This window comes from Halichoerus grypus, chromosome 15 (assembly GCF_964656455.1).
Source record: "Halichoerus grypus chromosome 15, mHalGry1.hap1.1, whole genome shotgun sequence".
Classification (NCBI taxonomy): Eukaryota; Metazoa; Chordata; class Mammalia; order Carnivora; family Phocidae; genus Halichoerus; species Halichoerus grypus.
In genome coordinates, this window is record NC_135726.1 from 637,590 (window position 1) to 661,069 (window position 23,480).

A 23,480-nucleotide genomic window follows, 5' to 3' on the forward strand; every position below is an offset into this window, starting at 1 on the left:
GTCTCCTTGTGCTGCTGTGGGGGGCACAGCGGGCCTCCCCGTATCCGCCAACGCCTGTGCTTCTGGGAGCTTCTGGACTGCCAGGCCCTGTCCCCGGGGGTTTCCGTGCCCACAGTCCTGCAGGCTTACTGCGATGTGCCAGCCCTGCCTTCACACAGACCTCTCTCTGGTCAGCCTCTGATTTCACTAAATCAGGCGAAGGGCTGTTCCTCCCTTCCCTGCCGAGGGCAGCCCGGACCTCGTCTGCTGTGTGCCCCCCCGTGCATGTTCTGGGTGGTGGCTGTGAATCTGTGTCTGACCTCTTCCTCCCTGTTCCCAGCAGAGAGCTCAGAGGAGGAAGACGCCCCGTCGTTCGCACCTTCTAGCTCAGTTGACGGCAATAACACAGACTCTGAATTTGAGAAAGGCCTAAAGCACAAGGCTAAGAATCCAGAGCCCCAGAAAACTGTGACCCCTGTCAAGGATGAATACGAGTTTGACGAGGATGACGAGCAGGACAGAGTCCCTCCAGTGGACGACAAACACTTACTGAAAAAGGATTACAGAAAAGAAACTAAATCAAACAGTTTTATTTCTATACCCAAAATGGAAGTGAAAAGTTACACTAAAAACAACACAATTGCACCAAAGAAAGCGGCTCATCGAATCTTGTCAGACACGTCGGACGAGGAGGACGTTGGTGTCACTGTGGGGACAGGAGAGAAGCTGAGACTCTCGGCACATGCAATATTGCCCAGTAACAAAACACGGGAACCTTCCAGTTCCAAGCAGCAGAAGGAAAAAAAAGTGAAAAAGAAGCGAAAGAAAGAAACAAAAGGCAAAGAAGTGCGATTTGGAAAGAGGAACGACAAGTTCTGCTCATCGGAGTCGGACAGTGAGTCCTCAGAGAGTGGCGAGGACGATGGGGACTCGGTGGGGAGCTCCGGCTGCCTCAAGGAGTCCCCGCTGGTGCTGAAGGACCCCTCCCTGTTCAGCTCTCTGTCTGCCTCCTCCACCTCGTCCCACGGGAGCTCTGCTGCCCAGAAGCAGAACCCCAGCCACTCAGACCCGCACGCCAAGCACTGGCGGACAGACAATTGGAAAACCATTTCTTCTCCTGCCTGGTCAGAGGTTAGCTCTCTGTCAGACTCCACAAGGACGAGACTGACGAGTGAGTCTGATTGCTCCTCTGAGGGCTCCAGCGTGGAGTCGCTGAAGCCCGTGAGGAAGAAGCAAGAGCACAGGAAGAGGGGCAGCCTGCAGAGCGCCCTGTCCGAGAAGAAGAGCTCTTTCCATGGCAGTGTGGATGGGGCCATTCCCAAGCTGGACAAGGAGGGGAAGGTCGTCAAGAAACACAAAACGAAACACAAACACAAAAACAAGGAGAAAGGGCTGTGTTCAGTCGGTCAGGAACTCAAGCTGAAAAGCTTCACCTATGAGTACGAGGACTCCAAGCAGAGGTCCGAGAAGGCCATACTTCTGGACAACGATGTATCCAGCGAAAACAAGTTGAAGGCCTTGAAGCACGACAGGGACCACTTCAAGAAGGACGAGAGACTTGGCAAAATGAAGTCAGAGGACAAGGAATGGCTCTTTAAAGAGGAGGTGGTCAAAGTTTCCAAGGATGAAAAATCCCTGAAGAGAATCAAAGACATGAGCAGGTCTTTCCGAGAAGAAAAGGACCGTTTAAATAAAGCAGAAAAGGAGAAATTAGTGAAGGAAAAGTCTCCTAAAGAGGAAAAACTGAGACTATACAAAGAGGAAAGGAAGAAAAAGTCCAAAGACAGGCCCTCAAAATTAGAGAAAAAGAATGACTTTAAAGAGGACAGACTTTCAAAGGAGAAAGAAAAGACTTTCAAAGAAGAGAAAGAAAAACTCAAAAAAGAAAAGGTTTATAAGGAAGACTCGTCCGCTTTTGATGAATACTGTAACAAGAGTCAGTTTCTGGAGAACGAAGACACCAAGTTCAGCCTTTCTGACGACCAGCAGGACAGGTGGTTTTCCGACCTGTCCGACTCGTCCTTTGATTTCAAAGGGGACGACAGCTGGGATTCTCCAGTGACGGACTACAGGGACGTGAAGAGTGACCCTGTGGCCAGACTGATCCTGGAGACAGTGAAAGAGGACAGCAAGGACAAGAAGCGGGAAAACAAGGGCCGCGAGAAGCGAGACTATGGGGACAAGCGGAACGACAGGGACGCTTTCTTCAGGAAGAAGGACAGGGACTGTCTGGACAAGAGCTGCGAGAGGAGGAAGGAGCAGATGGAGAAGCACAAAGGCGTCCCCACCTGCCTTCCTGAGAAGGACAAAAAGAGGAGGGAGTCTGCCGAGGGCGGGCGGGACCGGAAGGACCCCCTCGAGGGCACCAAGGAGCGCAAGGACGGCAGGGCCAAGCCCGAGGAGGCGTACCGGGAGGAGCTGAAGGAGCTGGGCGGCGAGGCCAGCTTCAAGGACAGGCCCGACTGCGACTTCGGGAAGGGCCTGGAGCCCTGGGAGAGGCTCCACCCCGCCAGAGAGAAGGAGAAGAAGGAGAAAGTGAAATTAGAGAAATATAAAGACAAGTCCAGTGACAAAGATAAAAGCGAAAAATCCATCCTTGAGAAGTGTCAGAAGGACAAGGAATTTGACAAATGTTTTAAAGAGAAAAAAGATAGCAAGGAGAAGCATAAAGATACACACAGCAAAGACAAGGAGAGGAAAGCGTCTCTCGACCAAGTTAAGGAAAAGAGGGAGAAGACTTTCCCTGGGCTTCTCTCCGAGGACTTCCCTGAGAAGAAGGACGAGAAGAAGGGAAAGGAGAAGAGCTGGTACATCGCAGACATCTTCACCGACGAGAGCGAGGATGAGAAAGACGAGTACGCGGCCAGCGGGCTCAGACTCGGGGAGGCCGGGGACCCGCCCCGGGTGGACGGCCCCCCAGACCCTGACCGGCACCGGAAGCACTCCGCCGACCGGCAGCACTCAGAGAAGCAGAAAGACCGGGAGCTCCGAGAAAAGAAAAAGGAGAAGGGAGCCCTAGAAGGGGGCAAAGACAAGAAAGAGAAAGTCCTCGAGAAGCACAAAGACAAGAAGGATAAAGACTCCGCAGAAAAGTACAAGGACAGGAAAGACCGGATGTCCGTCGACTCCACTCAGGAAAAGAAAAACAAACAGAAGCCCCCAGAGAAGGTGGAGAGGAAGCCCCCTGCCGAGGACAAGGCCAAGAGCAGGCACCGGGACAGGCCAGACAGGGAGCACTGCCGAGACAGGAAGGCATCGAGGAGCACGGAGGCCGAGAAGAGCCTGCTGGAGAAGCTGGAGGAGGAGGCCCTGCACGCGTACAGGGAGGACTCCAACGACAAGGCCAGCGAGGTGTCCTCGGACAGCTTCACGGACCGCGGGCAGGAGCCGGGCCTCAGTGCCCTCCTGGAGGTGTCCTTCACAGAGCCCCCCGAGGAGAAGGTCAAGGAGAAAGAGAGGCACAGACACTCTTCGTCCTCGTCCAAGAAAAGCCACGATCGAGAGAGAATCAAGAAAGACAAGTCCGAGAAAAGAGAGAAGAGCGATGATTACAAGGACTCTGGCGGCAGGAAGGACCCCAGCCAGTACGACAAAGACTTCTCGGATGCCGACGCTTATGGGATCCCTTACGGCACGAAAGCCGACGTGGAGGACGGGTTAGATAAAGCCATCGAGCTCTTCTCCACTGAGAAGAAAGATAAGAACGATTCTGAAAGAGAACCCTCCAAGAAAGTAGAGAAGGAGCTGAAGCCCTACGGGTCCAGCACCGCCAGCGCCCTCAAGGAGAGGAGGAGGAGGGAGAAGCACCGGGAGAAGTGGAGGGACGACAGGGACAAGCACCGTGACAGGCACGGGGACGGGCTCCTGCGGCACCACAAGGACGAGCAGAGGCCTGCGGCCAGAGACAAGGACAACCCTCCGAACCCGCTCAGAGACAAGTCCAGGGAGGAGAGCCTGAAACTCAGCGAGACCAAACTGAAGGAGAAGTTCAAGGAAAACCCAGAGAAAGAGAAGGGTGACCCGGCAAAGGTCAGCAACGGAAACGAGAAGCTGCCGGTGTCCAGAGACGTGGGCAAGAGAGACGCGCGGCCCAGAGAGAAGCTTCTGGGCGACGGTGACCTGATGATGACCAGCTTCGAGCGCATGCTGTCCCAGAAGGACCTGGAGGTCGAGGAGCGGCACAAGAGACACAAGGAGAGGATGAAGCAGATGGAGAAGATGCGGCACAGGTCCGGGGACCCGAAGCTCAAGGAGAGGATGAAGCCCGCCGAGGACGCGCGCAAGAAGAGTCTGGACGCCCCTCCCAAGAAGCCGCTGGCGCTGGACCCTGCCCTGAAGGACAGGAAGCTCAAGGAGTCTGCTCCTGCTCCGCCCGCCGCCGAGAACAAGCCCCACCCGGGACCAGCTGTGGACGCGAGGGACTGGTTGGCGGGACCGCACATGAAAGAGGTCCTGCCCGCTTCTCCCAGGCCTGACCAGGGCCGGCCCACCGGGGTCCCCACGCCCGCGTCCGTGGTGTCATGCCCCAGCTACGAGGAGGCCATGCACACGCCCAGGACACCGTCCTGCAGCGCCGACGAGTACTCCGACCTCATTTTCGACTGTGCAGACCCCCAGCCCGTGTCCAGCACGTCCGCCCGCGCCTGCTCCCCCTCCTTCTTCGACAGGTTCTCTGTAGCGGCGGGTGGGGTTTGTGAGACCGCGAGCCAGACGCCTACGAGGCCGTTGTGCACAAGCCTTTACCGCTCGGTCTCCGTCGATATCAGGAGGACCCCCGAGGAAGAATTCAGCCCTGGGGACAAGCTGTTCAGACAGCAGAGTGTCCCCACCGCGTCCACTTACGACTCACCGGGGCAGCACCTGGAGGACAAGGCCCCTGGGCCCCCAGGTCCTGCCGAGAAGTTTGCCTGCTTGTCTCCGGGGTATTATTCCCCAGACTATGGCATCCCCTCCCCCAAAGCGGACGCTCTGCACTGCCCGCCTGCGGCCGCGGTCAACACCACCCCCTCCCCAGAGGGTGCCTTCCCTGGTTTACAAGCGAAGTCCCCCCCTCCACACAGAGATGAGCTGTTGGCCCCATCCATGGAGGGAGCCCTTCCGCCTGACTTGGGCATCCCCCTGGATGCCACGGAGGACCAGCAGGCCACTGCCGCCATCATCCCCCCGGAGCCCAGCTACCTGGAACCACTGGACGAGGGGCCCTTCAGCACGGTCATCACGGAGGAGCCCGTTGAGTGGGCGCACCCGGCAGCCTCAGACCAGGGCCTCTCCTGCAGCCTGATCGGGGGCGCCCCTGAGAACCCCGTCAGCTGGCCTGTGGGGCCGGACCTCCTGCTTAAGTCCCCACAGCGACTCCCAGAGTCCCCGCAGCATTTCTGCCCCAGTGAGGCTGTCCACCCTGCTGCGCCGGGGCCCTTTGGGGCCACAGAGCCCCCTTACCCAGGCTCCCCTGACTCGTACCCTCTGTCGGCCACCGAGCCTGGACTTGAGGGCGCCAAAGGTGACGTGGGGGAGGCGGTCCCGGCCTCTGTCTCCGCCCCAGAGGAGCCAGCCGCCTTTGCCCCTGCCTCCAGGCTGGAGCCATTCTTCTCCAACTGCAAGCCGCTGCCGGAAGCAGCCCCCGACACGGCCCCGGAGCCTGCGTGTTTGACCACCGTGGCTCAGGTGGAGGCTCTGGGGCCCATGGAAAGTAACTTCCTGGAAAACGGGCATGACCTGTCGGCCCTCGGCCAGGTGGAGCCGGTGCCCTGGCCCGACGGCTTCCCCAGCGCCGAGGACGACTTAGATCTCGGGCCCTTTTCCTTGCCAGACCTTCCCCCTCTTCAAGCGAAAGACGTTTCCGACGTCGAAACAGAACCTATAGAAGAGCCTGCCCTCATTCCTCCGGAAGAGACCCCAGCGGGGCCCCCTGTGGTCCTGAATGGCGGGGATGGCCCTGCCACGGCCGCCGAGGACCAGCCCCTGCGGCCTCCTGACCAGGTGGCCCCCCGGCTTGCCGCAGAGCCCGAGCCCCCGGAGGAGCCCCAGCCAGATGCCACGGTGGAAGCCGCGGTAGAAGCAGGGGCCGTGTTGGAGGGGAGGGTCCCTGAGGACTCCGACTCCAGCCTGGGGCCCGCGCCGGCACCCCCCGAGCAGCAACCACCAGGGAGTGGAGAGGAGGCGGCCGAGGGCCAAGATGCGCCGGCCGCATCCCACAGCGTGCCCGACGCCCCCGTGGACGGCTCGGCCGTGGCGGATGGGGCCGGCCCACTCGACAGTGCCGGTCTCGAGGGGCCGCTGGGCAGCATCCAGCCCGAAGTGATGGAACCAGAACCCAAACCCGCGGCCGAAGCCCCCAAGGCCCCCAAAGTGGAGGAGATCCCCCAGCGCATGACCAGGAACCGGGCCCAGATGCTGGCCAACCAGAACAAGCAGAGCTCGCCCCCCTCGGAGAAGGAGCCCGCGCCCGCACCCGCCCCCCGAGCAAAGGGCCGCTGCTGTGAGGAGGACGACCCCCAGGCCCAGCACCCACGCAAGCGCCGCTTCCAGCGCTCCAGCCAGCAGCTGCAGCAGCAGATGAACACGTCCACACAGCAGACGCGGGAAGTGATCCAGCAGACGCTGGCCGCCATCGTGGACGCCATCAAGCTGGACGACATCGAGCCCTACCACAGCGACAGGTCCAACCCGTACTTCGAATACTTGCAGATCAGGAAGAAGATCGAGGAGAAGCGCAAGATCCTCTGCTACATCACCCCTCAGGCACCCCAGTGCTACGCCGAGTACGTCACCTACACGGGCTCCTACCTCCTGGACGGCAAGCCGCTCAGCAAGCTGCACATCCCCGTGGTGAGTACCGGGGCGGGGCCGGGACCCCGCGGGCCGCGTGAGCGCAGACGCCAAGCCCGCAGGGCTTGCTGCCCTCCTGGGGACCAGCCTCCCACCCGGCGGGCCTTGCTGACGGAGCGCCTCGGGGTCAGATCTGCTCACTTGGCTCTGTGAGCGTCCCTCCTCCTCACCCGGGACTACCCACCTCCCGCGTCACGCACACCCACGCAGCTGTACCACTCCCTGCCACTCGGGGAGCCCCTCTAACACCCCAGTGCCTCCACGGACACGTAGGCCTGGCCCTTCTGAGTGAGTCCCTCCACGCTTCGGTCCTGGTTCCCGGTGGCTCCACGTTGCTGACGCGAAGCCAGGCCTCCATCCTCCTCACAGTGGAGCCCGAGCAACCCTGGCCCCTTTCCCACCTTCTCCAAGTGCACCCTTCATGGGGTTCGCGGGCTCCTCCACCCAGAGGGCCTGTCCCTAAGCCCCCAGCCCCACCCGTGGGCGCTGCACACGGAGCCTCTGGTCCCTTTCGTCTACTCCATTCCCTTGGCCACCTGATCATCCTCCATTGGCACCCAGTGACCCCGTGTCTGTGCAGACGGGACCCGTCCAAACCCCGCCGTGCACACCGCCTCCCAGCCCCCTCGAGTCCACGTCTGGGCCGTTAGGCACACATGTTGCACGTCCCTGCTGCTCCTGTCGCACCCCTTCCCCTGGGTGGGCTCCTGCCTCCTGCTCGCACAGCAGAGCCCGACCTCAGCCTTCCTCTGCTCACTCCCAGCCTGCCCGGCCTGCTCCACGTGCAGGTGACTTGCTGCCTTTTTGGTGGTGGGGGGGCCGCAGATCACACCCTGAAGAAAAGCCAGAACGTCTGTTTCATGCTGGGAGGGCCCAGGCGCACAGCCCACGTCGCCAGTCTCAGGGGGAGCCCCCCCCCCCGGCCCCAGGGGGTCACGTTGGATGCGTGTGCTCTGAAAGTTGGTGTCTGAGCTGGTTCTCCACCAGGGCTGACATCCGGTGTGTTGTGATCGAGGACCCGTGGCTCGGAGTGTCAGGCTCCGGGGGGGAGGCGCTGAGAGCACAGTGCCTGGGCCGGCACCCCCCTCCCAGCACGGCTCTCCCTGATCCCAGGCTGCCCTGGGCTGGAGACGAGGCAGCTTAGCCCTGTCGGTCCTGGGGCGGGGAGGATTAGCTGCTTGGTCTTGTCTGGGACACCAGATCCCAAAAGAATCTGGCCTGGGATCTCTGTTCAGTGAGACGTTTGGTTGCCTTTTTCGTTTAAATTTTAGTTTTCAAAACAGAGTACCACGACCATTGTGGAAAATCTGGGGTCACTGTGTTTGTGTAGCTTCTGCTTACTTTCCACTGGGTCTCACACCTTCTTTCGTAGAGACCGCTCTGTTTCCCTTCCTGTCGCCGCACCACGGGCACCCAGGCTGTTCGGGAAGGGTGGGCAGAGGGCGGGCGTCCTGGTGCGAGTTCACAGCCCCGCCAACCCCCACCCCCCGTGATTGCAGATTGCGCCCCCTCCCTCCCTGGCGGAGCCCTTGAAGGAGTTGTTCAAGCAGCAGGAGACGGTGCGGGGCAAGCTGCGTCTGCAACACAGCATCGAGCGGGTAAGAGGGACTGTGGGCGCGGGCGTCGGGCCGGGGCGCGGCTGGCCTGCGGGAGGCCTGGCTCATCCGGCTCCTCTCCTCCAGGAAAAGCTCATCGTCTCCTGCGAGCAGGAGATCCTGCGGGTTCACTGCCGGGCGGCGAGGACCATTGCGAACCAGGCGGTGCCGTTCAGTGCCTGCACCATGCTGCTGGACTCGGAGGTCTACAACATGCCCTTGGAAAGTCAGGTGCGTGGGCACGCGTGCGCTCGGGCCGCACCACAGGCGGCGAGTGGAAATACCCGCGTCCCACAGATCGAGTCGGCCCGGCGCGGGGGGCGCGACCAGACAGCAGCACGTTCGGTGCGGGTCCTCAGGGGCCTCCGGTCAGTAAATTTTCCTGGAAAACATAATTAGGAGGAGTGACCCCTAGGCCCCGGCTGCAGGGGCTGCCCAGGAACGGCCCAGTCGGAAGCTGTTGTGCACACACAGACCCAGGCGCTGCCGCCGGGGGCCGGGAGGTGCTGAGCGCACCCCTGCCCACCATGGCCGTGCTTCCTTCCCCCGCGGTGGCACCGTGGCCCTGCTCTGCCCCTTCCTCCCCCTGCCGTGGTCGCAAGACGGCTCCCGGGGGGTGTCCCGAGTGCCTGTGCCTTTCAGGGGCCTCAGCTGCTGGCAGCTCCCAGTGTTGACCTGTCCCCGCAGACTCCCGTGTCCCCCCTCCATCCCCTGCTGCCTGCCGCATTCAGGCCTGGGGCCAGACTCTGTCACCAGTTGATTCTCTTGACACCACTGTGACTTTTTAAAATCCACCCAGAGTGTGTCATTTTGGGCCTGCCCCCCGGTGACCCTTGTGCCCCACAGGCCAGCGTGAGCTCCCACTGCACCCCGGCTCATGAGCAGCATTCTCAGGTTGGATGTGTGCGGAAGTAGGTGGTTCAGGGATTTCTTTTAAAACTTATTAGTGCATTAAGGATTTTCCACGCACTTACATAGTCCTTAAGAATATCTCAAAAACTTGCCCCATCAGGGAAGCCTGGCTCGCTCAGTCGGTAGAGCCTGCAGCCCTTCCTGTCAGGGTCGTGAGTTCAAGCCCCACATTGGGCCTGAAGCCTACTTAAAATTTGAAGAAATTAACTTTCCCCATGAACCTGTTGTCTGAAGCAAAAGCTGTAGAACGGTCAGGCACTGAAGAGCTGCTTTAGGGGATTTTGTACCTAAAAGCAAGCATCTTGGTGACTTCTGAGCTGCCGCTGAGCGAGCCCTCCCTGCGTCTGGTACGGGGCCTGCTCCCAGCTCTCCGGGGCCCACGCGTGGGGCCAGACCGCGGGGGCTGAGAGACCACCCACCGGCTGCCCTCTGTGGGTACAGGCGCTGCTCTGAGGACAGTGACGGCAGGCTGGCCGTCCCTGCTGCACCGTGAAGCCTCCGCGGGCCTCTCGGGGTCCTTTTTACAGAAAGTTACAAACAGAAGAAAGGGAAACACAGAGGCACACGGCAGCCTCCGGGGCTGGGGGCGGGGAATGCGAAGGGAGGGCCGTGTGGGTCGGTCCCGGACCGGGACAGCGCCTGGGGACTCCAGAGTAAGGCCATGGCTTTCACTCTGCACGTGGGCCGTCTGCCTGGCTCTTCCCCACCCCCCAGCGTCCACGTCTGCTCTTTTCAGGGGGATGAGAACAAGTCCGTGCGCGACCGGTTCAATGCCCGCCAGTTCATCTCCTGGCTCCAGGACGTGGATGACAAGTATGACCGCATGAAGGTGAGGGCCCTGTGCCCCCCAGGCTGCGCCTGGGCTGGGGGTCCCAGCAGGTGTCTGGGGCGGGGGGCGGGGTGGCTGCTGCTGGGTCCCCTATTTGGAAGTGACAGTGTCAGACCCTCTGAACCCAGTGGATACTTTCAGGGAGCTGAGGTCTCCCCGCCCCCATGTTGCCTCCTTAGAGTGTCTTCCCTCCTGTCCAGGTGTGCGGGGAGCAGCTCCTGTCACCAGCTGGCGGTCAGACCTCTGTGGGACCCCACCTTGAGCCCTCCTCAAAGGTCACAGCATGCACCCAGCACCGCTGCTCTGGACGTGCTGACCAGTGCAGCAGGCAGAGGATGGGTGGGAGATAGAGAAAGATTAGCAAGTAAGAAGCACATCCTCATCCGCAGGTGCTAGGGTTGCCAACTGGAAAACTGAACGCCAGTTACAGAATTGACACTAGGGTCAGCGCCACCCCTGGGAGGCTCCAGGAGGCAGGGCCCAGAGGGCCGTGCCCGCTCTTCTCACTAGAGTCCTGGGGCTGGGGGGGGGGGGGGGGCTGTTCTTGGAGAGGAAGACAGTGTTTGCAGGATGCCGGCCCTAACCTGCGTCCCCTCCCCTCACGGACCCACGGCCGCGGCGCCCTCGGAGAGGTGCTGGCGTGGAGTAGACGGCAGACAGTAAGGAGCCCACGCGGCGTCTGTGGCCCTGGGCTCGTCCCTGGGAAGCTCCCGCCTCCACCAGGCCTGGTGGCTGCCCCGTAACAAGACAAAGTCATCTTGACCACATTAAAGTTAGACGTTGTGCATTGAAAACACAGGAGTGTAACGTCCTCAACGTACAAAGAACTTAAAAAACAGGGTGAATAGAAAAAGACATGGAGGGGCGCAGTCATTGAGCATCGGACTCTCGGTTTCGGCTCAGGTGGCGATCTCAGGGTCATGGGATCGAGCCCCGCGCTGGGCTCCTCGCTCAGCACGGAGCCGGCTTGAGAGTCTCTCTCTCCTGCCCCTCCCCCGCTTGTGCACGTGCACTCTCAAAATCTTTTTTGAAAAAGAAAGAAATGAAGTACGCCAAGTGTGACTGGTTTGGAGCCGTGGCCACCATAAACAGTGGTTCGTTTCCAGAAGAGTAAAGATGGAGGAGGGTTCACATCCCGATCCCCTCAGCACCCTGAATCATTTTAAGGCAGATTATAGACACTGATCCTCCACCGTCTGTGCTTCTGTGCGCACGTCTGAGAAAACAAGTCTGGCCGCGAGGAGAGTCCTCACACCGTGTTCACATCCACCCTCTGCTCGCAAACCCGCCCGACCCCAGGCCCATTCGCGCCGCCTCCGGCCCTGTCCCACCTCAGTGATGCCGTCAGACGCTCTTTCGGCTCTCCCCTTTCACCTGCTCGATCCGGGACACTTACGTAGCACACCCTGACGGTACCACCGCCATTATTTAGAACCTAATTAATAGGATACCCCGCGTACAAAACGCTTCAAACCCTAGATAACCGGTTTTACACGTTTTGTTTGTTTTTTGGCGCCTGACTGGTTCAGTGGGTAGAGCATGCGACTACTGATCTTGGGGTCATGAGTTCGAGCCCCACATGTGGCGTTGAGCCTACTTAAAAGTTTTTTTTTTAAAAAGACATAATTTGTAGTACAAGTGAAGCTAAGATGACCAGCCCTAAATAACTGTAAAATGAAAATGGCCAAGAACAGTAGCTATCAGTTTCAATTAGACGCTACTGTGAAACCTCGGGGTGGGGCACCGCGCAGGGACGGGGCTGGGCGCCCGTGGGCTCAGCACTGCTGCTGAGCTGTGCGGAGGCCGGGGGCGCTCAGGTGGCCTGTGGGGTGGGGGTGGGGGGATGGGCCCCGGGGGCCGGCCTCGCTTGGGCAGCTGGGGGGCATGGGGGGGCCAGGGTCTTGCCTCAGCTCCCCTCACCTGCTCTGTTTCCCGCACAGACATGTCTCCTGATGCGGCAACAGCACGAGGCCGCAGCTCTCAACGCCGTGCAGAGGATGGAGTGGCAGCTGAAGGTCCAGGAGCTGGACCCCGCCGGGCACAAGTCCTTGTGTGTCAACGAGGTGCCCTCCTTCTACGTGCCCATGGTCGATGTCAACGACGACTTCGTGCTTCTGCCAGCCTGACGCACCTCGGCACGGCCACACAGGACACGGGCAAGGGCCACACGCGTCTGCCGGGTGCTGCTGCCACGTCCAGGCAGTGGAGGGAGACCTTGTCCCTCAGGTGGGGACACCCAGGGAGAGACCCGCACTTTGCCCCCTGGGGCAAGGCTCTGTAATACCAGCTGCCGCGGGAGGCCGAGGAGACCTCGGGGACGCAGATGCGGACACGGCGGCCGGGGTCTGCCCTCCAGCCGGCTGCACGGGCATTTCAGGAGCTGCAGAACCGAGTGTATTTTTTAAAATTTCTTGTTCCATTCTGATCAACTAAAAGAAAATTAAGGCGTCCACCCCTCAGAAACCGCGCCCTCCAGGTCGGAGGGCAAGGAGAGTGCGGACCCAGCTGCTGTCCGGCTGCCCCGGGCCTCAGTCGGGCTGGGACGCTGTGCGGCGGGAAGGGCCAGCCGCCCGCCCGCCAGACACGGACTCGGAGCCGGGACTCGGGTTGTGTTTTTAATGGAGTCAAATCCACGTGGTTTGTATATTTTTTCCTTTAATCTTGGGCATTTTGTTTCTCTTTCTGAGAACATAACTTGAAACACTACAGAGCCAATAATCATATAAAAAGTATACCCGTAAACGCTGTACAGTTTTATACACATTCACAATGTACTTTTGCTGCCTTCTAGATAATTTATTTTGCAACACATTACTGCACAGTTGTAAATAACTTCTGTACTGTAACATCACTTCAGTTATGTGTAAAGAAATAAATAAATTAATTAAATGCTCTTTGTACATGACAGGCCCCTCTCTAGGAGGGGCCGACCCACAGGACTCAGCTGAGGGGTCCCTCTGCGTCTTCAACTGTTTCCCTTCCCGATTAGTACCTTTTAATTTTGAAACATTAATTTTCCCTCCTTTCCCAAGCCCCCCCCCCCCCCACACACCCCAGGCAGCCAGACCAGGGCGGGGGGCAGAGGGGGGACAGGGAGAGGCCCGACGGGCACACCTCCAGCCGGCTGCCCCCAGGGCCTGGCAGGAATAGGAAGGAAACAAGAGTCCCTCACGACTGGGGCGGTGGGTTCTGGGCTGCAGGGCCTTGGAGAGACCACCGCCCAGCCCTCTGCGCCCAGAACGGGAGCACAACCCTGAGCTTCCACATGTGGCTGGCAGATCTCCCAGCCAGGCCACTGCTGATGCGGGGTCCCCACGGGGAGAGCCCCTGGGCTACCAGCTTGGAGGGCCAGGATGGGCGGTGGGAGCCCCGCAGGGCAGAGCGGACAGACCACGGACGCTGTGTCCTCTGGGAGGAGACGCTGCGGGGATGGGACCAGGCTGGCCTGGGGCCACCTGAGCAAAGCACCTCCTTCCCAGAGACCACCCTCGCCTCATCCAATCCTGGCTCACACCGTCAGCCCCACACGCACCCCGGGCACTGGGGACACGGTGCGGAGGTGCAGGTCCAGGCAGCCGGGTATGGGGCGGGCCTTTTCCTCTCTCACGTTCTGGAACCTGTCACCCTCTCCTCGGTCTCCTGTACCTCACCGGGCAGCAGCAACTGCAGAATGACCGCGTCCCCGGGCGGGACTCCGGTGCGGGGGTACTGCGGGGTGCTGGGCCAGGCTCCCACCCAGTCCGTGCGGGACCCCGGTACCGGCGGGGCCCCGCCTCTCCTCCTGCCTCTTCTCCCCTTCGTGCAGAATTCCTCCAGGCTGGTACCCGCTCGTGTGCTTGCAGGGCAGGGGTGGAGAGGGCAGCAAAGCTCCCGTGTTTTCTGGGCATCAGTTACTTTTCTCATCATGGAGCTGTCATCACAGTAACCAATCTTTTTAAGATTTTTCATTTATTTGAGAGCGAGTGAGCAGGGAGCCCCATTCGGGACTCGATCCCAGCACCCTGGGATCATGAGCCGAAGGCGGACGCTTCACCGACGGAGCCGCCCAGGTGCCCCCCAGTCACCCGTCTTCTAAGCCGTGCTGCTTTTTTAAGCCCCAGACTGGCCTGCGCTCACTCGCGTGGAGTCGCGGCACCGGCGGCGGAGGCCGTGGACTCGCTGGCTGTGCGTGTCGGGGGTGGGGATGGCGCCCCCCGCCCCCGGCCTCCGCACTGCGTAGTGTAGACGGTGGCCCTGCAGCCTCGAGCGCCTGCACACGGCATCGCCCCCATGCCCCGTCCCGGGGTCCGCACGCTGGGGGCTGCCGCAGAAGCACACGACCCGGATGCTCCCGTCTGGGCTGCGTGTGTGGAGGTGCCCCCCCCACAGAACATTCATAAGTAAATTCTAAGAACCAAGGCTGGCTGGGGTTTGCTCCCAGTGCTCACTTCTCTGGGCTGGGAGGGTCAGTGCACGTATGTTCAGGACGTCCGTGAGTGCAGACCTGCACCTGGTCTGGACGCAGGCTGTCCCCGAGGCCCGTGGCTGCAGGTGTGGGTGTGCGCGGAGGAAGGGGGAGGAAGGGGGAGGAAGGGGGAGGAAGGGGGAGGAAGGGGGAGGCAGGGCGCGCTCCGCCCCGGGCTACAGGTGCCGGCTCAGCCCCCCGCTCCACGCCCGACCACCGCCCAGGCTCCGCGCTCCCGCGCACAGCTGCCGACCTCCCCGCCAGCGAGAGGGTCCACCAGCCCGTAAGGGAGGCCTCTGCAGACCCCTCCTGACGCCGGTCCTCCAGGGGCTCAGAACCCGATGAGCATCGAACAAGCTCCAGGTGAGCCCCCAGCAGGGCCGCTGGGCCTGCCCGGACACCCGGTCCTCTGTGAGGGGAGCCAGCGCTTTGCCAGGGCTTCCCCTGACGTCGAGGGAACGCACCCACGTAAGAGACGCCAACAGCAGACTACAACCTGGCAGCAGGTGAGGGCTTTTCGGGAGAAGCCATGAGCGGCTGCCGCCTGTCCGGGAAGGCAGCTGTGGAGGGGCATGCGAGCGGTCCGGAAGCCTGGCGGTGGGCCCGACCCGGTGACCCTGCAGGGGCAGCACAGGCTTTCCCTGGAGGGGACCTGGTGCCCAAAGAGTGAGTGGACACCTGAGGCTGGGCGACGGCTGGTGGCCTTGGCAGGAAGAGCGCGTTCGTTCGCATGAACCAAGCCAGCACGCGGGCGTCTGCAGGTAGGCTCCCGACAGCCTGCTTTAACCCTCCTTTAACGGGGGAGGAGGCCAGGAAGCTGCCCCCATGTGTCTTCTTCTTCATGTTGGGGACTTAGTGACACAGGCAGCCAGGACAGTGGAAAGACGGGGCTCAGGTTCCCATTTTTGAGGAAACAGGATGAGAAGCTGAGGGGCAGCCCCGGAGCTCAGGCTGTGCTCCCCACACGCCACAGCTGGGGCTGCGGGCTACTTACTCCCCTGGCGGAGAGCGAGCCGGCACAGAACCAAGGGAAGCCCATGCTTGCGGTACAGCATCACTTACGGACATCAACGTACCTGGACTATATGTAAGAGCAGAAAGGAACAAAACAAGGGTAAGTGTCATAGACAGAGCAGTGCTTCTCGACCTCGTACTACTTACAGCGGCCAGAAGAGTCTGCCGTGTCAGCAGCACCCCTCCAAGCTATGACAACCTACATCTCCGAGCACTGCCAAACGCTCCGGCGTCGGGCAAAATCACGCCCACTGAGAGCGGCTTATATATAGCAACGAAGAGTAACAAAATCCAGCTACACACACAGTTTGGATCGTATGGCTCTGTTTATATAAAATTCACAAAAACTGCAGGGTGAGCGGTCACTCTGTGGAGCACGTGAGCATTCCAGGGGCTGCTGGTGACACTCTTATTTCTTGATCTTGGTATTGACCCTACGGGTAGGCTTTGTGAAAACTTAATGGGTAGTAAATGTGTTTTTGGCATCCTTCGGTCATATTTCACAATTTAAAAAAGGTAGAAGACTTTTCTACATTTCCCTGTGGCAGCTAGGATGATATTCAAGGACATATTTTAGGAAATAGGATGCCAGATGCCAAGTTAAAATGGCAATCTGAGCCATTTACCTCCCAGTCAAAAATCTCCCCAAAATTAGAAAAGGCAGAAAACCACCAATTCAAAGTAGTCCTGGTAAAGAGAAAATGTTACAATCACAGATCAGAACCTCAGAGAAATGGAAAAGATAAAGTAGGGTGAATTCATTTAATGGAAAATGAAGAACTTCCAGAATAGCGAAGTAAAAACCTTCAAAAATCTAACAGCAATAAGAACTTTGGAGGGAGGGGGGAAAAAAAAAAAAAAAGCTGTCAAGATCATCATTTTCAGAACTTTGGAAATTAACCAAGGCATGATTATTCCAGAAAAACAGCTAAACCTCTGTAGTGAGCTGTGTGTCATTTTAAGTGCCATATTTCCATTCTTCTCTTTCCAGTTCCGTGTTCGTCTTGACAACCAGCAACCCAGCAGCCACCAGAAGGGTTAGCCTGAGTGTGGGTCTCCTCAGGTGTCCTCCCAGCTCCAGGGCACTGCCACCATTTGACTTGTCTGGCAGCTCTCTGGAAAAGCCCCATTCCTAGGACTTGTTATTTGACCCTGACTTGGAGATCATTCAGTGGGAAAAGGCCTTCACCCCAGAGGGTTTGTCACCAACAATCAATGACAACTGTTTAACATCACAGCTGCCTGAGGTGATGATACCAGTAAGAGCAAACAAGAGCCTGGCCACAAAGCTGAAAAGGAAGATCTGGGGAATGAGATGTCTATGGGTACACTTATGAATGCTCTGATATATTCCTGAGGATACAGAAGGCCAAGTGCACATGCAGGTCTGTGTGCATGCTCAGGAAATAATTTAGAACTCCTATTTTCTCACTTTTGGCTAAACTTGAGGCCTTGTGGAAACAGGAAATGAAGCCAATGCAGAGCTGTGACTTGCCAGAGTACTGAAGAGCCTTCGGGCAAAGAGTGGAAGACTTAGTGGATCAAGGCTTTGAAGGAAATCTGCCCAATCATTAGCGTGGCAGCAAGCTAACAGCACAAAGGCGTCACCCCCACACCCAACAGGGATTTAGACTTTACAGAATTAGTTCAGAAAGTCACTAAATACAGCAGCAGCTGCAACCAACCAACAAAAAGTAAAATCTGGATAATGGGGAACTGATTTCCAGAATCACCCTGTTATGTTATTTAAAATGTCTACTTTTGAACAGAAAATTAGGAGACATACAAAGAAACAAAGTATGACCCATAAACAGGAAAAAACAAGCAACAATAGATGCTGTCTTTGAGGAAGCCCAGATATTAAACCTAAGACTTAAAGTCCACTTTGATAAATTATGTTCAAAGAACTAGATGAAATTATGTCTGGGGGGCGCCTGGGTGGCTCAGCTGGTGAAGTGTCTGCCTTCGGCTCAGGTCATGATCCCAGCGTCCTGGGATCGAGCCCCAGGCCTGCTTCTCCCTTTCCCTCTGCCTGCCGCTCCCCCTGTCTGTGCTCCCGCACTCTCTCTCTCTCAAATAAATCTTTTTTAAAACAAGAAACTATGTCTGAAGAATTAATATGACTGTAAAAGAATGGTGTCTCACCAAATAAAGAATATTAGTAAACAGAGCAGTTACTCAGAAGAGAAAATGGAAATCATGCCGTTGGAAGTGCAGTGACAGAATCTGAGTGGGCAGAAGCAGACCTGAAGATCGGTCAACTGAAATGATCAAATTTGAGGAACAGAAAAAAAAAAAAAAAAAAAGGGAAGGAAAATGAGCAGAGCTTCAGAGACCTGCTGGATGCTACCAAGTGCACCAATACGTGTGCAAATGGGAGTTCCTAGGAGAGAAAGGGGCAAAAAGAATATCTGAAAAAATGGCCCAAATTACCCAAATTTGATGAAAAATACTAATCTATATCTAAGAAGCCCAATAAACTGCAAGCAGGATAAACTCAAAGAGATCCACACTTAGATGTATCAAAACCCGTCCAAAGTGAAAGACAAAGAGAATCTTGCAGTAGCAAGAGACTCAGTTTAGAGCCCAGGGGGAGCCTCCGCAGGACCGAACAGCACAGTGGAGACCACGCGGCGGGAAGGCCGCGGGATGGCAAGTGCAAAGTGCTGATGAGGAGATCGCCAGCCGAGAATGTAACAAGAGAAGACGCTTTCAAGAACGGAGAAATTAGGACATTTCCAGATGAACAAAAACAGAATTTATTGCTAGCATATCTGCACTTCAGGAACAGTAAAAAGTGTCCTTCAGCCTCCATGAAAAAACACTAAATAGTAATTTGAATCCACATGAAGAAATAAAAACACTGCTTTTCATCGGTAACTATATAAACATAAAAGACAGTATAAGTGCATTTTTTGTCTGTGACCCTTCTGTCTTACTTAAAAGACAATGACATAAAGCAGTAATTATAAAACTGCTGATGGGCTTATGATGTATAAAGACATAATTTATATGTAATTTGTAGCACAAAGGAGAAGGCTACGTTACAACAAAGTTTTGGTACGCTATTGAAACTTACTATTCATCCAAGCTAGGTTGTTTTAATATGTTTACTGTAATCCCCACATCAACCTTTTTTTATTAGTAGCTCAAAAATATAGTCCAATAAGCAGTTTAAATGGGATACTAGGAAACACCTAAAACAAAAGAAGGCAGTATTGGTGGAACTGAGAAACAAAACAGATTTATGACATAAGAACAGCAAAAAATAAATTTTACCGATAATATAAGTGTAAATGGATTAGACTCGCCAGTTAAAAGGGAAAGATTGACAGAATTTACTTTTTAAAATTATGATTCAATGATATGCTGCCTACATGAGACTCAGCAAAAACTGGCCGACCAAAGAGAACTAGACCATTCATGGTACCAGCTGGAGACTTCACTATGCTCACTTTTCAAATGGACAGAACAAGTAAGCGGAAGATCGGCAAGGAAACCAAAGACTTGAGCAACACTATAAACCAACTAGACCTCTATCCAGCAGGCGGCCCCACCACAGCAAGGGACATATGCTTCTCAAGTGAGCATGAATATTTTCCAGGAGAGACAATATGTGAGGCCCCAAGCCAAGCCTCAGTAAATGCAGAAAGACCAAGATAATACAGGGGCGCCTGGGTGGCTCAGTCGTTAAGCATCTGCCTTCGGCTCAGGTCATGATCCCAGGGTCCTGGGATCGAGCCCCGCATTGGGCTCCCTGCTCAGCGGGAAGCCTGCTTCTCCCTCTCCCACTCCCCCTGCTTGTGTTTCCTCTCTCGCTGTGTCTCTGTCAAATAAATAAATAAAATCTTTAAAAAAAAAAAAAGTAAATTGAAATAATTCAATAGGAAAAACTTTGAGCTGAACCAAAGAAGTGTGTGGGAGGGTTGCCAACTGAGACAAAGGGGTTTTCTCAGCAGAGCCGCTGCAACCCCTGAGCTAAGACACGCAGAGCAGGACCTGGTGGGAGGGCACCCTCAGGGGCTACACAAATGCCCAGCCCCTGAACAAAGTGAGGGGCAGCACTGCAGGTCCCCAGACTACACCGAACGGTGCAGCTCACCAACAAATACCACTCAACTGGCCCCTTCAAAGTTTTTAGGATGATCAATTTTAGATTATGTGTATTTTAACATAATTTAAAAAAAGAAGAAAAACTTACACGAAATGAAAACATTTCTGTAATATAAAAGTGCAAATAGTTAATCTCAAGCAAACCCATATACTACAAGAGATGTCAGAGGGAGTCGTGCCGGCAGGAGGACACTGGTATTAGAATTCTGCATCTACGTAGAGAAACAATCTCTAGAACATAAACCACATGGTTAACTAGATAACACTTCATGATTTCCTTAAAACATAGTTAACTGTTTATTTTTTTTAAGATTTTATTTATCTGACAGAGAGAGACACAGTGAGAGAGGGAACACAAGCAGGGGGAGTGGGAGAGAGAGAAGCAGGCCTCCCGCGGAGCAGGGAGCCCGATGCGGGACTCGATCCCAGGACCCTGGGATCATGACCTGAGCCGAAGGCAGACGCTTAACGACTGAGCCACCCAGGCGCCCCTATGTTTAATTTTTTGAGGATCTCTAAAAGAGTCTTCCACAGCAACGGCACCATTTTATATTTCCACCAACCCAGACCTGGTTTTATTCTATTGTATTCTTTCTTCTTTATTTTTTTGTAAAGATTTTTTTACTTATTTGACAGAGAGAGACATAGCAAGAGCAGGAACACAAGCAGGGGGAGTGGGAGAGGGAGAAGCAGGCCTCCCGCGGAGCAGGGAGCCCGATGCGGGGCTCGATCCCAGGACCCTGGGATCATGACCTGAGCCGAAGGCAGATGCTTAACGACTGAGCCACCCAGGTGTGCCCTAGTTACCTGTTTAAAAAATAAAAATGCAGGAAGTCGATTACAGCACATATAAAATACAAGGTATAACCAACAGCAGAGAGGCAAACTCGGGAGAAATTCAAGGGCACTGCTGGAAGGAACAGCATCCTGTCCCTTGAGGGTAGGCTTTTTAACATTTTCACATATAGGTTTTTAAGCATATATTAAAAACCCTGAAGTAAAGAATAGAATAACAAAAGTTACAGCTAACATGACAACCATAGAAATAAAATGAAATCATGAAAGTCCAAAGGCAGAAATAGGGGCACCTGGATGGCTCAGTCGTTAAGCGTCTGCCTTCGGCTCAGGTCATGATTCCAGGTCCTGGGATCGAGCCCCACATCAGGCTCCCCGCTCGGCGGGGAGCCTGCTTCTCCCTCTCCCGCTCCCCCTGCTTGTGTTCCCTCTCTCGCTGTGTCTCTCTCTGTCAAATGAATAAATAAAACCTTAAAAAAAAAAAAAAAAAAAAACGCAAGCAGAAACAGAAGGGGGAAAACAAAGCAGAGACAGGACAAGTAAAAGGCAAATAGCAACGCGACAGACTCAACTCTATTAAAAAAAAAAAGATCTCTGAACATCCCAACTAAAGGCAGAGATGACTAGCTAGGGTTGAAAATCAAGACTCAACTATATGCTGCCTATAAGAGATATACTTTAAGGATACCACAAGCAGGTTAAGAGTAAAAAGTTAAGAGATGGAAAAAAATACACCATGCTAACACTATTCAAAAGAAAACGAGAGATGTGGTATGGAGTTTACAGATCCATTTTTGAAAGTCAAAGGAATAAAGATTTAAGATTCAAAATTTCCTTCCATGAACCCAACTTATACCACATTTCTTATCTGTACAACCCACGAAATAAGGAGCATTTACAAAGAAAGGAAGCAGGCAAGCTAGAATGGCTATTTTATCTTTTTAAGATTTTACTTATTTCTTACAGAGAGCACACACCTGCAATTGGGGGGAGGGGCAGAGGGAGAGAGAATCTCCAGCAGACTCCACACCAGCACAGAGCCCAACGCAGGGCTCGATCTCATGACCTGAGATCATGACCTGAGCCGAAATCAAGAGTCAGACGCTTAAAAGACTGAGCCACCCAGGCTCCCCTAGAATGGCTATTTTAATATCAAGGACCATTACTAGGGATAAGGGAACTCATTTCATAATGAGAACATAACAATGATCATGTCTATGCACTTAATAGCAAAATACATGAACCAAAAACTGATAAAATTGCAAAGAAAAATAGATAAATCCACAATTTTAAAAATTTTAACACCTCTCTCATTAGTAGATAGAAAATCAGCAAAGACAGAGTAAATTTGAACATCATCATCAACCAAACCAACCTAGTTAACATTTACAGAACACTTCACACAACAAAAGCTCAATACATATTATTCTCAAGTACAGAGGGCATTTACCAGGATATACTATACTGTGGTCATAAAACAAGTCTCCACAAATTCAGAGGATTCAAGTCACACAAAATATGCTCTAATCTGTAATGGAAGTAAATTACAAATCAGTAACAGAAAGATCTTAAAATCTCCAAATGTTTGGGAACTAAATAATATGCTCCTTCAAAACCCTTGGATTAAGGAAGAAGTCAAATGAGAAATCTAAAGCCTGGTCCTTTGATAAGGGCAATAAAACTGATAAATTTCTAGCCAGACTATTCAGAAAAAAAAGAGCAAAGACACAATTTACCAATATCAGGAATAAGAGAGGTGACATCACTAAAGATTTTCCAGATATTAAAGGAATAATGAAGAAATTTTAGTAGCAACTTTTATACCAATAAATTCAGCAACTTAGGGGCACCTGGGTGGCTCAGTCGGTTAAGTGTCTGCCTTCGGCTCAGGTCATGGTCCCAGGGTCCTGGGATCGAGCCCCGCATCGGGCTCCCTGCTCAGTGGGGAGCCTGCTTCTCCCTCTGCTTGTGTGTACTCTCTCTATATATAAATTATATCTTTAAAAAAAAAAAAGCACACTTATCTCAAAGAGCACTAAGCAATGTATAGAACTGTTGAATCAATACATTGTATATCTGAAATATAACACTGTATGTTAATTATATTTAAATTTTTAAAAAATACACAACCTGAATAGTTCTATATCTATTAAAGACATGAATGTGTAGTTTTTTTGTTTTTATGTTTTTTTAAGATTTTATTTATTTGACAGAGAGAGACATAGTGAGAGAGGAAACACAAGCAGGGGGAGTGGGAGAGGGAGAAGCAGGCCTCCACCGAGCAGGGAGCCCGATGTGGAACTCGATCCCAGGACCCTGGTATCATGACCTGAGCCGAAGGCAGACGCTTAACGACTGAGCCACCCAGGCGCCCCATGAATGTGTAGTTTTAAATACTTCCATTAAAAAACCCTCCAGTTCCTGAGAGTTTCACTGCTGAATTCCACCACTTAAGAAAGATATAATACAAATTTGATGTAAAATCTTCCAAAAAAAAAAAAAATTGAAAAGGGAAGAATATTTTACAACTCACTCCATGAAACCAGCATTACCATATTTGGAAAGAGGCAAAGACAATGCAAGAGAACCACAGACCAATATCCCTGATAAACACAAAGACAAAAATTCTAAACAAAATTTTAGTAAACCAAACTTAACAATCTGTTAAAAGGATACCACACTGTTACAAAATAGGCTTTATTCCAGGAATAAAGAGTTGGTTTAACATTCTAAATCAATCCATGTAATTCACCATATTAACAGAGTGGGGGGGGGGGAGTGACAACCATATTAACAAAGTAAAAAAAAGACTATATAGATTCAGAAAAAAGCTTTTTACAAAATCCAACATCCACTTCTTTTTAAGTTTATTTAAGTAATCTCTACACCCAACATGGGGCTCAAGCCCACAACCCCGAGATCAAGAGTTGCATGCTCCTCTGAACCAGCCAAGCGCCACCCAATGTCCACT

The 23,480-nt window shown here is 54.4% G+C and overlaps 1 protein-coding gene across 10 annotated transcripts in view; it reads left to right on the forward strand.

Moving 5' to 3' along the window:
- ANKRD11 (ankyrin repeat domain 11) overlaps nucleotides 1–13,032 on the forward strand; it is a 189,457-nt gene extending 176,425 nt beyond the window's left edge. For 7 of the 10 annotated variants that reach the window (XM_078063608.1, XM_078063602.1, XM_036119798.2 and 4 more), the window contains 5 exons: nucleotides 320–6,807; nucleotides 8,307–8,405; nucleotides 8,490–8,633; nucleotides 10,051–10,143; nucleotides 12,084–13,032. In XM_078063608.1, coding sequence (XP_077919734.1) covers nucleotides 320–6,807; nucleotides 8,307–8,405; nucleotides 8,490–8,633; nucleotides 10,051–10,143; nucleotides 12,084–12,269 — 7,010 coding nt within the window. In that variant the 3' untranslated portion in view covers nucleotides 12,270–13,032. Of the gene's footprint in view, nucleotides 1–319; nucleotides 6,808–8,306; nucleotides 8,406–8,489; nucleotides 8,634–10,050; nucleotides 10,144–10,343; nucleotides 10,508–12,083 lie in introns of all 10 variants that reach the window. The other 3 variants (XM_078063609.1, XM_078063606.1, XM_078063607.1) reach the window with 2 other exon arrangements.
- Nucleotides 13,033–23,480: the final 10,448 nt, after the last annotated feature.